The 15,811-nt window shown below is 43.4% G+C and overlaps 1 protein-coding gene across 1 annotated transcript in view; it reads left to right on the top strand.

Moving 5' to 3' along the window:
• LOC126199397 (semaphorin-2A-like) overlaps nt 1-15,811 on the top strand; it is a 1,365,238-nt gene that overhangs the window by 1,021,744 nt on the left and 327,683 nt on the right. Inside the window, exon 6 of the mRNA XM_049936316.1 lies at nt 13,591-13,861. Within this exon, the coding sequence (XP_049792273.1) occupies nt 13,591-13,861 (271 nt within the window). The remainder of the gene's footprint in view (nt 1-13,590; nt 13,862-15,811) is intronic.

The following is a 15,811-nucleotide window of genomic DNA, read 5'->3' on the forward strand; positions in this document are numbered from 1 at the left end:
TACTTGTCATGCCAGTATTGTTGCCAGAGGATCTGGTATGTACGGAGAGACCTCAGCTTCCACCAGCCACTCTCCAAGACTTGCGAGCATCTCTGCAGGAGGAACAGGCGTTATTGCCTCAACATGAGAATGATGACATCATTCACAGCATGTCCCGTACTTGTCATGCCAGTATTGTTGCCAGAGGATCTGGTATGTACGGAGAGACCTCAGCTTCCACCAACCACTCTCCAAGACTTGCGAGCATCTCTGCAGGAGGAACAGGCGTTATTGCCTCAACATGAGAATGATGACATCATTCACGGCATGTCCCGTAGTTGTCATGCCAGTATTGCTGCCAGAGGTGGTCAAGCCCCATACTGAGCACATTAATCAGTTGTCCCTTAAGTTGGAAAAAACGAGGTACATTTTTGTCTAGCGTTAATCATGTTGCAGTTGTTTACGTTCTGATTTTTTACATTGTTTCTACTTTACTATCAACTGCCTGTACTGCTTAGTGGCAAAGTAAACGCAACAATGTAAAATTTCCTTTTGTTGCTTTAAGTTTGTGGACACCAGGGTATGTACTTCACATTCTTCCTTTAATCAGATTTATTTCTCAGTGCTATATCCGCAGTCAACGGACAAGGATGATTATGATATAAGAGAAGAAACTACAGGTAAACACAAATCCCTTTACAGTGCTGGTGATCTTCTGCCTGAAGGCCTCATTAAGAAAAAATAATAGACCTGAAAGCCAAAAAAATGGCTGACATCGAAATAAGTGTCCAAGGAATAGAAAAGCAACTGGAATCACTCAACAGAGGAAAGGCCACTGGACCTGACGGGATACCAATTCGATTCTACACAGAGTACGCGAAAGAACTTGCCCCTCTTCTAACAGCCGTGTACCGCAAGTCTCTAGAGGAACGGAGGGTCGTCGAGGAGATGCGCAAAACTATAGACCTATATCTCTGAAGTCGATCTGTTGTAGAATTTTAGAACATGTTTTTTGCTCGAGTATCATGACGTTTTTGGAAACCCAGAATCTACTATGTAGGAATCAACATGGATTCCGGAAACAGCGATCGTGTGAGACCCAACTCGCTTTATTTGTTCATGAGACCCAGAAAATATTAAATACAGGCTGCCAGGTAGATGCTATTTTCCTTGACTTCCGCAAGGCGTTCGATACAGTTCCGCACTGTCGCCTGATAAACAAAGTAAGAGCCTACGGAATATCAGACCAGCTGTGTGGCTGGATTGAAGAGTTTTTAGCAAACAGAACACAGCATGTTGTTATCAATGGAGAGACGTCTACAGACGTTAAAGTAACCTCTGGCGTGCCACAGGGGAGTGTTATGGGACCATTGCTTTTCACAATATATATAAATGACCTAGTAGATAGTGTCGGAAGTTCGATGCGGCTTTTCGCGGATGATGCTGTAGTATACAGAGAAGTTGCAGCATTAGAAAATTGTAGCGAAATGCAGGAAGGTCTGCAGCGGATAGGCACTTGGTGCAGGGAGTGGCAACTGTCCCTTAACATAGACAAATGTAATGTATTGCGAATACATAGAAAGAAGGATCCTTTATTGTATGATTATATGATAGCGGAACAAACACTGGTAGCAGTTACTTCTGTAAAATATCTGGGAGTATGCGTGCGGAACGATTTGAAGTGGAATGATCATATAAAATTAATTGTTGGTCAGGCGGGTGCCAGGTTGAGATTCATTGGGAGAGTGCTTAGAAAATGTAGTCCATCAACAAAGGAGGTGGCGTACAAAACACTCATTCGAGCTATACTTGAGTATTGCTCATCAGTGTGGGATCCGTACCAGATCGGGTTGACGGAGGAGATAGAGAAGATCCAAAGAAGAGCGGCACGTTTCGTCACAGGGTTATTTGGTAACCGTGATAGCGTTACGGAGATGTTTAATAAACTCAAGTGGCAGACTCTGCAAGAGAGGCGCTCTGCATCGCGGTGTAGCTTGCTCGCCAGGTTTCGAGAGGGTGCGTTTCTGGATGAGGTATCGAATATATTGCTTCCCCCTACTTATACCTCCCGAGGAGATCACGAATGTAAAATTAGAGAGATTAGAGCGCGCACGGAGGCTTTCAGACAGTCGTTCTTCCCGCGAACCATACGCGACTGGAACAGGAAACGGAGGTAATGACAGTGGCATGTAAAGTGCCCTCCGCCACACACCGTTGGGTGGCTTGCGGAGTATAAATGTAGATGTAGATGTAGATTACGACAACAACAAATAGTATCCGTCTGACATCCACACAACAAAATAATATTAATTAAGGCGAGACGGCCAATGATGTCTTCAGCGCCAGATTGCTCGGGGCGAAATGCCGCAAATAATGACGATAATGGGCATGTGGCACTACATTAGTAGTGTGTGGATAAGTTGAGAATTTGGGTCTGACGTAAAGCGTGCTAGGGTAGTCGTGCAGCTGTAATGACCACTGTGTCCGGATGGTTTAGCTGGTAGTGGACTGCGAACATCTTCCTGGCTGCACCGTACTACACCCATGAGTGTAAGTTTCGAAGTATTTGTAGTGTGGAACAGACGCGTTGGCGCGCTAATGCCAGAATGTTTTGCGTCGAAAATATTGTTTTAATGCGTTCTCGTAATAAGGCATAAGAGCTGTAGTTGTAAAAGGATCCTTACCAGTAGGGACCAGAGAACAGTGTCGCGCCTTGTCGTTGACAGTCGGTTTACAGCCTCGCAGGATTTAATAATGTCAGCGAATACAGGTTCACATCAATCAATTTCTAAGTGGACGTCGCTAAAGGAACTGCACAGAACGTTCGTTTGAAGTCGGGAATTTCCCAATAGACCATTGATCATAGTGGCACATAGAGCGTCAATTCTTCAAAAAGGCAAAAAACAGACAGACTCGAAAATGACTGACTCGGGGAGTTAGTTTGGTCTATTCTTTTCAAATGTTGAACGGCGTCTCCAACAGCCGAATAAGGCCTTTAGTCCACATTGTGTGGAGAGTGCAGTTCGAAATGGAGGAGGGTCTGTGATGTTTTGGAAGTGTTTTCCGTGACCTGACTTGGATTTTCTCCTTCAGATTGCAGTGGACAAGTACCAGGAGATTTCTTCAACATTATCGGTAACCAAGTATTGTCGTTCCTTCTGCATCTTGTATCCTGTGGCCATTCTCATCTAACGAGATGACATAAGCTCTGTTGGAATGGTTTGAAGAACACTCAGAAAACATTGCAGAACACACAAGGAGACCACACGGGAGCAGGATTCTTATATTTTTTTGTATTTATGATATGTGAAGTTCAAATCTCAAATAACAGTCAAACAAAGCAAGTAAAGGCAAGTATCAAGAATTCTCGACAAAATGAGCTTTTTACGTTTACTGAGCGTCTTCAATATCCTAAAGTAGGGCTGTCCAGCATACGATCCGTGGCTCACAAGGGTCGCCTGCGGCCACAAAGAATTCGGCCCTCAAAATAGCCCAACAAAGTTTCTCCTTTTTCAGACCCGTAGTAAGTGAGGACAGTATTTTAAAATTAACCTTCTCTGTCCATTGCTCGCAGGCGCAAACAAACGTCCATGTGGGGAGAGGTGGTGGTTGCCTACCTGATAACCTATTAGCTGTATTGTTCCGTACCTGCTACCCGCCACCCGTTTCCCTACCAGTGACAACATGCGCCTGCTACGATGGCCACACGGGTGACGCAAGATGGCATGCTCAACTGCGCTCGCTGGCTTTATTTTGTTTCATTTCATTTAGTCTGCAAAACTCGCTGTGTGCTGTTGCAGTGGTGGGACTTTCCTTAATAGCTAGCTCCAAAGGTAACTCAAAGGTCAATTAAAGGAATGTGTATTTTGAAATTTAGCGCTCGATGAAAGTTCTGTTGCTTCAGCTACAACCCAGTTGGCAGTCTTTGTGAGATGAGTGACAGACAACTACACTCTAACTAAGAAATTACTTGACTTGCGTTTAATGAAATGTGCAACAAAAAGACAAGAGCAATATGGAGAACTAAGAAGCTGCATGGAAAACTTTGATCTTCAAGGCGAAAACCTTTCCGAGTTGACACTAGACGGTTGCACCAGCGATGACGGGAACAACAAACGGATTTGTCATCTTGATGAGTAATAACACGACACGCACGATTGTAAAACACCACTGCATTACTCACCAAGAACAGCCGATTTTGCTGGCTCAGTATATCAGCAACGTTCACACTATTTATAAAATCCTGATGACTACGAAAAGACAAAAAGTCAGATTTTTGGAAAATAGGCAATAGTTAAATGATCTAAATCTAAAACAGAAGCAAAACTAAAACTAAATTCCTACCGATCAGGCCATGAAGTCCCAACTGTCCCGACCGGCCGCCGTGTCACCCTCAGACCACAGACGTCACTGGATGCGAATATGGAGGGGCACGTGGTGAGCACACCGCTCTCTCGGCCGTATGTCAGTTTCTGAGACCGGAGCCGGTACTTCTCAATCAAGTAGCTCCTCATTTTGCCTAATAAGGGCTGAGTACATCTCGGTTCCCAACAGCGCTCGGCGGACCGGATGGTCACCCATCCAAGTGCTAGCCCAGCCGGACGGCGCTTAATTTCGGTAATCTAACTGGAACCGGTGTTACCACTGCGACAAGGCCGTTTACAAATCTAAAACTACAAGGTAAAAGTCAACTATTTGTTGAAATGTATGGAGCTGTTCTAGCACTTAGAAAAAAAGCTTGTTAGAATAACAGTCAGAGGAAGTGCATACGAGTCATTCGGAGACTTTGTCTATACAAAATCAGGACACACTGCATTTCTGTTGCAGAAAGTAGGGTATGAGTTTCAGGGGAGTTTCACAGATTTTAAAAATCAAGAGCCCCACATGAAAGGTTTCCAAATTCCTTTTAAAATTAATACTGAACACACAATGTTACATAATATCTCGCCATGTTACACCATTATGCAGCGTACCATAGTTGCCTGCAGACTGAACTGATGGAATTTCACGAGTGAAAAATGTAAAATCTAAAACGAGATCTTCGCTAACAGATGGCAATCTTAGAAATTCGACATCGAATATAGCTCAAATATCGAGATACAATTTACAAACGAAAAATGTTGTCTCATTAAGTTTTCGTGTTATTCATTTTTTTGGTTAATTTATAATTTCGTTTTAAGCTTGTAATATTCAAATATAATTATATATTTCCTGCCTAACTAGAAAACAGATTTTTATTTCTGTTAGTTTGATTCCTTTGTAGTATGGCCTGTGCTTTGTAGTATGGCCTGTGACGATGATTAAAGTTAATAATGTAGCCCACTTCGAAATTGAGTTGGACACCTCTGCCCTAAAATAAGGTTAGCTTTTTGATTTGCAGAGGGGCTCTGTGACAGAATGCTCACCTAGTCTCTTTCGACCCTCGACTGTGACAAATTTGTAAAGAAAAAAAAAGCAATATCTACGACTATTACCGTGAATATAAAATTAGATAAAGATGAAAAAATTAACGTGTAATTTTTTATTATTTAAATTATCGTTATTAATAACCTTTTATAAAATGTTGGAAATTACAATTTGTATTGGCATTGAAATTGAATTTTGTGTATTACCACTCTCGAGTGCTCCAAATTTTTTTTTGTGACCGTTATGTATTTTATGCGTCACGTAAATGCTCGTAGAATATGCACTTTTGATTAAAAATTTGCATCATACAGCATTCGAGCCCAGGTCACCATTTCACAAACAATAATACGACACAGTCAAGCAGCCTGTCAGCCATATTTCACGGGGTTATAGACGCTCAGAAATCTCAGAAGTCGATTTTATCGGTAATTTTTGAGAGCTACATCGAACTCGTCTGTGGGATTTATGTTTGAGTTCTGAAATTCGAGTACCACAAACATAAAAAATGCAAAATTCCGATGTCATGTGGTCATTCTGTTAGCTTATTTTTTTTTATTGTTATATCCTGTTTTGATCCTTACGATCATAATCAGATATATCTGTCATTCTCAGCTAGTATTTAGAATGGCATGCTGTGCGTGACCTTACACTACGGGTTATTTGCGTTTGTGTGTCATCGTTGAATTACCTTTTCACATTTTTTGATACTGTATATCTTGGGTACAAATTTTTTTATATGTTTTGTACACTACTTTAGAATTCAGACATATTTGATAATTGTTTGGACCGAAACCGGACATAAAATAAACACGTTTAACGACCAAAGACTTTTCTATACTCTACAGATCTTATACATCTAATCTCACTATCCCTAACTGTGATTACGTCACATTCAGTCATTCAGATCCCTGTCACAGTACGATCTGATCGCTAAATAAATCGACGTTAACACAAAATTTCTGGGACTATTCGGAATAGCGGGTGAAACGTAGAAATCAACATCCGCACGACTTGGTAGCTGTTAAGGAGTCGCTTCAGCTCGATACATGGCATACCTGAAGGCTGAATCGGATATTCTTCTTCGCTGAACTGATGCTGTTATGGAGATGAAGGCCGTGTTACTCGGTATGATTTCCCTAGTACATATGTTGATTTGGAGATACAGGTCCCCTAATCTCCTACAAAGTAGTCTTTCTGGTTGGTAATGCACCCATTTGTTCCTGCTTTGGATGCACTACTGGAACGCCTTTCTTTGAATGTTTGGACGGCACATTCCTCAGGACGTCTTCTCTTGACCCATGCCGCGTCAGTTTTACAGCCATTTTCAGCTTGCGGAATAGTTAAGTCACCCGGAGCCACGTCAAGCAACTATGCAACCTAACTACCTACAGGAATGTCGAGGGAAGTCCGAGTAAGATGCGCAGAATGCGCGGCTGCGTTATCACGGTGGAGCTGCCAAGATTTTACCTCCGATCGTTTGATCCGCAAATCAAATCTGCTTATGCAGTGTTTACACCTGTCTCGTATGTGAATTCGCGTACTGTGACGCGACAGCCGTCCCTGACCAATGTACGCTCATGCTCAATGGCATCATCATTTCGGCTTTTTGAGGCTCTCCTGAACGCTGTTCGCTGTCCACTGATATGTGGATATCTTCGAGGCATTTGTACCATTCCTTTATCCGTGAGTTGCTCGTGGTACCGAGCCGGAAAAATCTGTTGAACCTTGACATGGTCTCCACTAGGGTATCGAAAAGTTTTTCATAAAATTTGATGCCGTATCTCCTCTCATTTTGTTCCGTTATTATACAACATACATCTGACATCTCCGCCGAAGAAAGTCTCCCGCGCTTCATTGGTTTACCCTGGAGAAAAAGTAGGATCATTACTTTTCGAACAACGCTAGGGAGTCTGACGGGTAAAGCTATAATTTTTATAAATCACTGTATATCCGCAAGGCGTTCGGTACAGTTCCCTACAGTCGTTTAATGAACAAAGTAAGAGCATATGGACTATCAGACCAACTGTGTGATTGGATTGAAGAGATCCTATATAACAGAACGCAGCATGCCATTCTCAATGGAGAGAAGTCTTCCGAAGTAAGAGTGATTTTAGGTGTGCCGCAGGGGAGTGTCGTAGGACCATTGCTGTTCACAATATACATAAATGACCTTGTGGATAACATCGGAAGTTCACTGAGGCTTTTTGCGGGTGATGCTGTAGTATATCGATAGGTTGTAACAATGGAAAATTGTAGTGAAATGCAGCAGGATCTGCAACGAATTGACGCATGGTGCAGGGAATGGAAATTGAATTTCAATGTAGACACGTGTAATGTGCTGCGAATACATAGAATGAAAGATCCTTTAGCATTTAGCTACAACGTAGCATGTCAGCAACTGGAAGCAGTTAATTCCATAAAATACCTGGGAGTAGGCATTAGGAGTGATTTAAAATGGAATGATCATATAAAGTTGATCGTCGGTAAAGCAGATGCCAGACTGAGATTCAGTGGAAGAATCGTAAGGAAATGCAATCCGAAAATAAAGGAAGTAGATTACAGTACACTTGTTCGCCCACTGCTTGAATATTGCTCACCAGTGTGGGATCCATACCAGATGAGGTTGATAGAGATAGAGAAGACCCATCGGAAAGCAGCGCGCTTCGTTACAGCTTCATTTCGTAATCGCTCAGTAGCTCGGTACGGGCTTTTGTTGAAGTTTCGAGAACGTACCTCCACTGAGGAATCAAGCAGTATATTGCTCCCTCCTACGTATATCTCGCGAAGAGACCATGAGGATAAAATCAGAGAGATTAGAGCCCACGCAGAGTCATACCGACAATCTTTCTTTCCATGAATAATACGAAACTGGAATAGAAGGGAGAATCGATAGAGGTACTCAAAGTACCCTCCGCCACACACCGTAAGGTGGCTTGCGGAGTATGGATGTAGATGTAGATATCTTCAATAATTTTGATTATCACGCTGTTCGGGGAAAATTATGGCGAGAGATAAAAGCATCGTTGATTTCCGGGCTATTTGCAGCCAAGATGGTGTGTGTGTGTGTGTGTGTGTGTGTGTGTGTGTGAGTGTGTGTGAATTCCTAAGGGACCAAACTGCTGAGGTCATCAGTTCCTAGACTTACACACTACTTAAACTAACTTATGCTAAGAACAACACACACGCCTATGTCCGAGGGTAGACTCGAACCTCCGGCGGAAGGGGCCTCGCACTCCGTGACATGGCACAGCCACGATGGATACGAAACTTTACAGAACGTGGAAAAGTGTCTTCATTCTTCCGCCCGTCATTTCCCTTCCTGAACTGCAATGTCCATGATGCGTTGATTGCGACGCCTATTCCCAAAACAACACAAACTTAGCAGTTACATATGTGTCCGTCTTTCGTCCCCCAGTTTCCATACCAATATCCCGTCCTCTTGCAACACTACGGGAAAACAGCGGTAATTTACCATTTTCTTCTTCGTCCACAGATTGCTTAATTGTGGGATCGGCCATATTTGGTACGGAACGTTACAACGGCCTGAAGAAAAAATTTAGAAATTTAGTCGACAATGGCAAAACAAAACATTCCTACGATCGACACACCATATGTACGTGATCATTGTTCTGTACGTCATGAAGAACATTGTGTTAAATTTGCGAGGATGGAGTACGTGATGAAGTACGTAGTACCCAGTATGAATAGCAACTTTTCTGAAGTCGAACGCGTTATTATACTGTCAATTGCAACAGATTTTGATGGAAATGAACCAAGAGTATAAATACTATACACATTGCTGCAAAATACGTTGGTTTTGTCAAGGGGATGCCTGGACAGACTTTTTCGCTTTAATATCCGCTATTATTAAATTTATGAAGGGAAAAGGAAAGGAGGAAAGGAAACTAGAATATCTGGAATGGATTGCAGAACTCGCATTTTAAGTACAGTTCACTGCACACCTGACACAGTATGGTGTTACAGTGTGAGAATTGGGGGTGAATTTAAAAACAAAATTTCATTGTGGAAAGCATAACTTCGGCCGAAAACTCCAGCCATTTCCCCAAGTTCACTGCCGTTAAAGAAGACGCGAATTTTGAAGAATTCGTTGTGGTGTTGAAAAATTGCAAGGGGCTTTTTTAAACGTTTTGATGACAGTGCCATTCTGTACTGTTTTAGACACTGTTTCCCGATTCTGTTGAAGAGCTCCTGTGCATATGGAGTTGGGACTCGTCGATCTGCAGTGTAATTCTCGTTTAAAAGTCAAATTCTTTTACATAAACTGTCCAGAAATTCTACGTTGGTTTCCTCTGGAAGTGTTCCCTCGTCTCCATAATGAGGTTACAAATGTATTTCGATGTACGTATGTATGTGAAAGTTTTTCTTTATAATGAAAGTAAATAAGTTACAGTTACCTGGCAGCCTGAGTGACGCAAATCTACGAAATTGTCTGTATCTGTCAGTATGCCGACCATTTGTATCAGACAAATTTTTCACTATGAATAGAGCGCTAACAATAAAATAAATAATACTGAAAATTTGTTTCGGTTGTGATCTATTTTGTTGAGAAATACGAAAGCAATCCGCATGCAAATTGTTCAGTGTTTCTCGTGTGCCTGAGTTTGTATGTAAATGTGACATGTGTACAGTTTCCTCTCTTCCCCCTCCATCACTCAGAGAGGGTAGTGTTTTAGTGGGGGAAGTGTGCAGGCAGGCGAGAGCGCTGCACATGTGCAGTATTCTTGGCCATCCCAAGCTTTGTGAAATAGATTCAGTTTTAAATGGCAGATGTCGTGTGGTGTTGCCTGTAAAAGATGGACAGGTATAATTTAAGTGTGTACATTTATACGTAACGTTGGGAGCTACATGTACCCATCGAAAAAAGATAATTCTGTTTGCCGCGATAGAAGAGACGGAAAAAAGTGCGAAATGATAGCCTTTCCAGCTACAGGGATTTTCTCAAACTGTAAAACACTGCCAGATGTGACAGACAGTCTGTTGGTTGAGTCTTTTGCTGGTAAAAGTCGGTATTATTGGCCTATTCGAGAATGAATTTCGGAGATATCCCAAATTAATCAAATCGAATGCTGACCATGATTTCGGCATTTTTCAACAAACACAATTAAATGTAGCTTTTAAACACATTTTGTACAACTTTCGTTATAATAATCAACATTAAAAGCAGAAAGCATGGAAGTGATGCAATAAATATATTAATGCGATCATATGTGATGTTTCGTAACCAAAGCAAGTGTTGTAAATGTAATCAAAATTCAGTATGGAGATTTTAAAACCTTATTTCCTCTTTTTCCATTTTGTGGAACATTAAAGTTACAATTTTGGTTGGTTGTGCTTGTTTCTACCTATCCAAAAGCATTTTCTCAATCTATCTGAACTCTTACGCACAACAAAATACAAACTAAATGAAAGAAAATAAGACAGGACGTAAATGAAAGAAAATAAAAGAGGACGCACCACGAAAGAATTTTCCGAATAAGGCAGAAATCGGAAGATGTAATGTACATGTACACACATACAAATGATTACAATTTCAGAAAAATTCAATGATTTATTCAAGACAAAGACTTTCACAAATTGAAGACGTCAATAACGAGTTGTTCTACTTCTTGCCCCTAAGCAAGAAGTTACTGGGCATGGCATTAATGTAGAGTAGTTGAATGTCAAAAAAATGGTTCAAATGGCTCTGAGCACTATGGGACTTAACTGCTGTGGTCATCAGTCCCCTAGTCTCAGAACTACTTAAACCTAACTAACCTAAGGACATCACACACATCCATGCCCGTGTAAGGATTCGAACCTGCAGCAGCCCAGTGGCGGCCTGAAGCGCCTAGAACCGCTCGGCCACAGTGGCTGGCGATGTTGTACTCTCCTTTTTGTTGTCCTTCATGGCAAATCGCACTGGGTTGACATTTCAGGAAGATGATGTCTGCCTGTATACGTCGAGAGTTTCCACTGCATGTCTTCGTGCTTGTCAAAGTATACCTTGGCCATTAAGTTCGCCGGATCTCTCGCTAATTAATTGTTTATCTATGCCTGTACAACATACGTACCGATTTTCGTCCCATTTCGGTAATTTCTGCATGGTTCGTCGTTTTTATTTCTTAGAGTATACTTGAGATTTTTAATAGAGATTTTATAGGAATGCGAAAAAATTTTTTTTAATGTTTTCTATGTACATTTTATAATTCACTTCTTACCTCGGATGTAATCATATGATGATGTGATTTCAAACTGTTTAATAAAAAAGTTGCATCCATGTTCATAGGAACAACGACAAAAGTTTGCATATAATGTTGAAATTCGCTTAGCTTTTAGGAATAAAAGTACAAATACCTCCATATACTTCTTCTCAGAATGAGCGCTCGGGGCACGCCACGTTTCCTAAGTCCTCGAATCTGTGATGTGAAAAATGTCACTTCCACAACTTTGGCCCCCTCTCGGACAAATTTCTGCGGACAATCACGGGCACATCTTGTTAAAACCTGCCCAGTCGTCAAAATATGTGGTGTCTAGCAAACCTGCTTTTTCGGATCGCTAGACAACAATTCAAACGAATTAATAAGATTTTTTTTTTTTTTTTTTTTTTTTTTTTTTACGGAGAGTAAGTGACAATACTTAACTTTGTGTGAAGCAGATGTGCCGCAAGGAAAGGGCGACAGACAAAATAAGAAATCTCTTGAGTATGACAATCCTAATACAAGAGAAGTAATACAGTTGACGCTTCTGACCTAGTTGCTAGTCTTTTCTTTCCTTTATTGTTATTTCCATTCCCAATGAGGGGCAGGCTGGCAGCAGCATAAGCGCTGCTCTTCAGCCGAGAGACAAAATTAGAGAGGAAGATATTGAAAACAATATACAGAAGAAAACATGGCGGACTATAGAAAACAAAAAAAGGCAGAACAAAAGAAAAGAAAGCATTCAAAGTGGTGACTGTAAATCGGAAATAAAAATCTAAAATTAGTAACTCACACAAAAAAACTCACAATTGATTAAAAGGCACTAGGCAAAGTACAGCCACAGTAGAAAAGTCATAAAACTAAATAAAGCAGCGACGTGGTGGACGACAAACAGGTCGAGCACACAATTGAAACCACAGCTCTTGATGCATGGGAGAACAGCACCAAACACAACACTGACGTAGCACACTGATGACGATGAGCGAAATACAGGATCTGCCAGGGGCATGGAGATGAGGGTCAAATGAAGAAGGGAGGGTGGGGGTAGAGGGGGGCAGACGGGCGAGGGCACGTCGAAGAGGGCAAAGGGGGGCAAGGACACGGGAAGGCCACAGTTGAGGAGGGGGTGCAGGGGCGGGAGGAGGAAAATCCGCTCTGGGAGAAGGATGGGAAAGGAAAAGGGGGTCCCCGTGGAGGGGAGGGAACGAGGCCACGGTACAGTTGGAAGGAATGGTAGATGTCATGGCGATGTTCAACATCTGGGAGTGGGAGGTGATGGAACTTGCCCTCATGAAGGAGATGGAGGGTGTGGAGGTGGAGAGAGGGAGGGATACAGCGATAGAGGCGCGGCAATGGGCGTTGGGTGGAGAGGAAGGAGGAAACCAGGGGATGGGGGGATGAAGCCTGCAGATATTGTAAAGGATGCGGAGATGTTGGGGGAAAAGGAGGAGGTGGGATAAGGGGATGAGGTCGTACAGGAGCCATGTGGGGGAAGGAAGGTGGATACGGAAGGCACGGTGGAGTGCACAACGTTCGAGTATTTGGAGGGCCTTGTAAAAGCAGGTGGTTGCGGAGATCCAGGCAATACTGGCATAATAGAGGATAGGACGGATGACAGATATGTAGGTGTGGAGTATAGTGGAAGGATGTAATCCCCATGACCTGCCAGACAGGAGTTTCAGCATGCATAGGTAGGAATGGGCTTTCTGCTAGATGGTGAGGAGGTGAGGGGTCCAGGTGGGGTGACGGCCGACGGTGAAGTTGCTAGTCTTGGGGCTCCTGAAGAGCTGGGCAGCGGCCAGTCGGGCGAAGCGCTTATGTTATCTTTGTGAAGAGGACGCTGCTGTCACGTTGTCGTCCTGGAGAGGGGTATAATTGCCAGACGCCCTCTTCACAGCCCTCTCTGCTCTCTCGTTCCCGGCGCTTGCCTTACGCCGTATCGCACGTGCGAGTGCTCACTGTGGTGTGGAGTGCGCGGCTGACGCGCCGCTCGCGCTGCTGTCCGCAGGCGAACCTGAGCCACGCGGGCGGCGAGTCCCCGGCGGCGGGCTCTGGCCCCGCAGTGGCCAAGTGCCCCTACGACCCGGCCGACAACTCGACGGCGCTGTGGGTGCGGCGCGGCAACCCGGGCGGCCTGCCGGGCCTCTACAGCGGCACCAACGCCGAGTTCACCAAGGGCGACACGCTCATCTTCCGCGCCGACCTGCACAACCCCAGCACCGGCCGCACGCAGTTCCCCTTCAAGCGCACCCTCAAGTACGACTCCAAGTGGCTCGACAGTGAGTACAGCAAGCACCTGCCCACTGTGTGTGTGTGTGTGTGTGACGCGGTTTATAGCGCGCTGGCGAGTGGCATCTTGCTTCACCATTCTTGACCTCAAGTTATTCTAATCCGCAGCGAGTTCTATTCTAATCCGAAGCGAAATGTAGTGTGAGGAGGGTTATGCGAGAGGCGTTCAATGAATTCGAAAGTAAAGTTCTATGTACTGACTTGGCAGAAAATCCTAAGACATTTTGGTCTTATGTCAAAGCGGTAGGTGGATCAAAACAAAATGTCCAGACACTCTGTGACCAAAATGGTACTGAAACAGGAGATGACAGACTAAAGGCCCAAATACTAAATGTCTTTTTCCAAAGCTGTTTCACAGAGGAAGACTGCACTGTAGTTCCTTCTCTACATTGTCGCACAGATGACAAAATGGTAGATATCGAAATAGACGACAGAGGGATAGAGAAACAATTAAAATCGCTCAAAAAAGGAAAGGCCGCTGGACCTGATGGGATACAAGTTCGATTTTACTCAGAGTACGCGAAGGGACTTGCCCCCCTTCTTGGAGCGGTGTATCGTAGGTGTCTAGAAGAGCGTAGCGTTCCAAAGGATTAGAATAGGGCACAGGTCAAACCGCTTTTTAAGAAGGGACGTCGAACGGATGTGCAGAACTATAGACCTATATCTCTAACGTCGATCAGTTGTAGAATTTTGGAACACGTATTATGTTCGAGTATAGTGACTTTTCTGGAGACTAGAAATCTACTCTGTAGGAATCAGCATGGGTTTCGGAAAAGACGGTCGTGTGAAACCCAGCTCGCGCTATTCGTCCACGGGACTCAGAGGGCCGTAGACACGGGTTCACAGGTAGATGCCGTGTTTCTTGACTTCGCAAGGCGTTCGATACAGTTCCCCACAGTTGTTTAATGAACAAAGTACGAGCATATAGACTATCAGATCAATTGTGTGATTGGATTGAAGAGTTCCTAGATAACAGAACGCAGCATGTCATTCTCAATGGAGAGAAGTCTTCCGAGGTAAGAGTGATTTTAGGTGTGCCGCAGGGGAGTGACATAGGACCGTTGCTATCCACAATATACATAAATGTCCTTGTGGATGACATCGTAAGTTCACTGATGCTTTTTGCGGGTGATGCTGTGGTATATCGAGAGGTTGTAACAAGTGAATATTGCACTCAAATGCAGGAGGATCTGCAACGAATTGACGCATGGTGCAGGGAATGGAAATTGAATCTCAATGTAGACAAGTGGAATGTGCTGCGAATACATAGAAAGACAGATCCCTTATGATTTAGCTACAATATAGCAGGTCAGCAACTGGAAGCAGTTAATTTCATAAATTATCTGGGAGTAGGCATTAGGAGTGATGTAAAATGGAATGATCAAATAAAGTTGATCATCGGTAAGCCAGATGCCAGAATGAGATTCGTTGGAAGAATCCTAATGAAATGCAATCCGAAAACAAAGGAAGTACGTTACAGTACGCTTGTTCGCCCACTGCTTGAATACTGCTCAACAGTGTGGGATCCGTACCAGATAGGGTTGATAGAAGAGATAGAGAAGATCCAACGGAGAGTAACGCGCTTCGTTACAGGATCATTTAGTAATCACGAAAGCGTTACGGAAATGATACATAAACTCCAGTGGAAGACTCTGCAGGAGAGACGCTCAGTAGCTCGGTACGGGCTTTTGTTGAAGTTTCGGGAACATACCTTCACCGAAGAGTCAAGCAGTATATTGCTCCCTCCTACGTATACCTCGCGAAGAGACCATGAGGATAAAATCAGAGAGATTAGAGCCCACACAGAGGTATACCGACAGTCCTTCCTTCCACGAACAATACGAGGCTGGAATAGACGGGAGAAGCGATAGAGGTACTCAAGGTACCTTCCGCCACAGACCGTCAGGTGGCTTGCGTAGTATGGATTTAGATGTAGATTT

Source organism: Schistocerca nitens, chromosome 8 (genome assembly GCF_023898315.1).
Source record: "Schistocerca nitens isolate TAMUIC-IGC-003100 chromosome 8, iqSchNite1.1, whole genome shotgun sequence".
NCBI lineage: Eukaryota > Metazoa > Arthropoda > Insecta > Orthoptera > Acrididae > Schistocerca > Schistocerca nitens.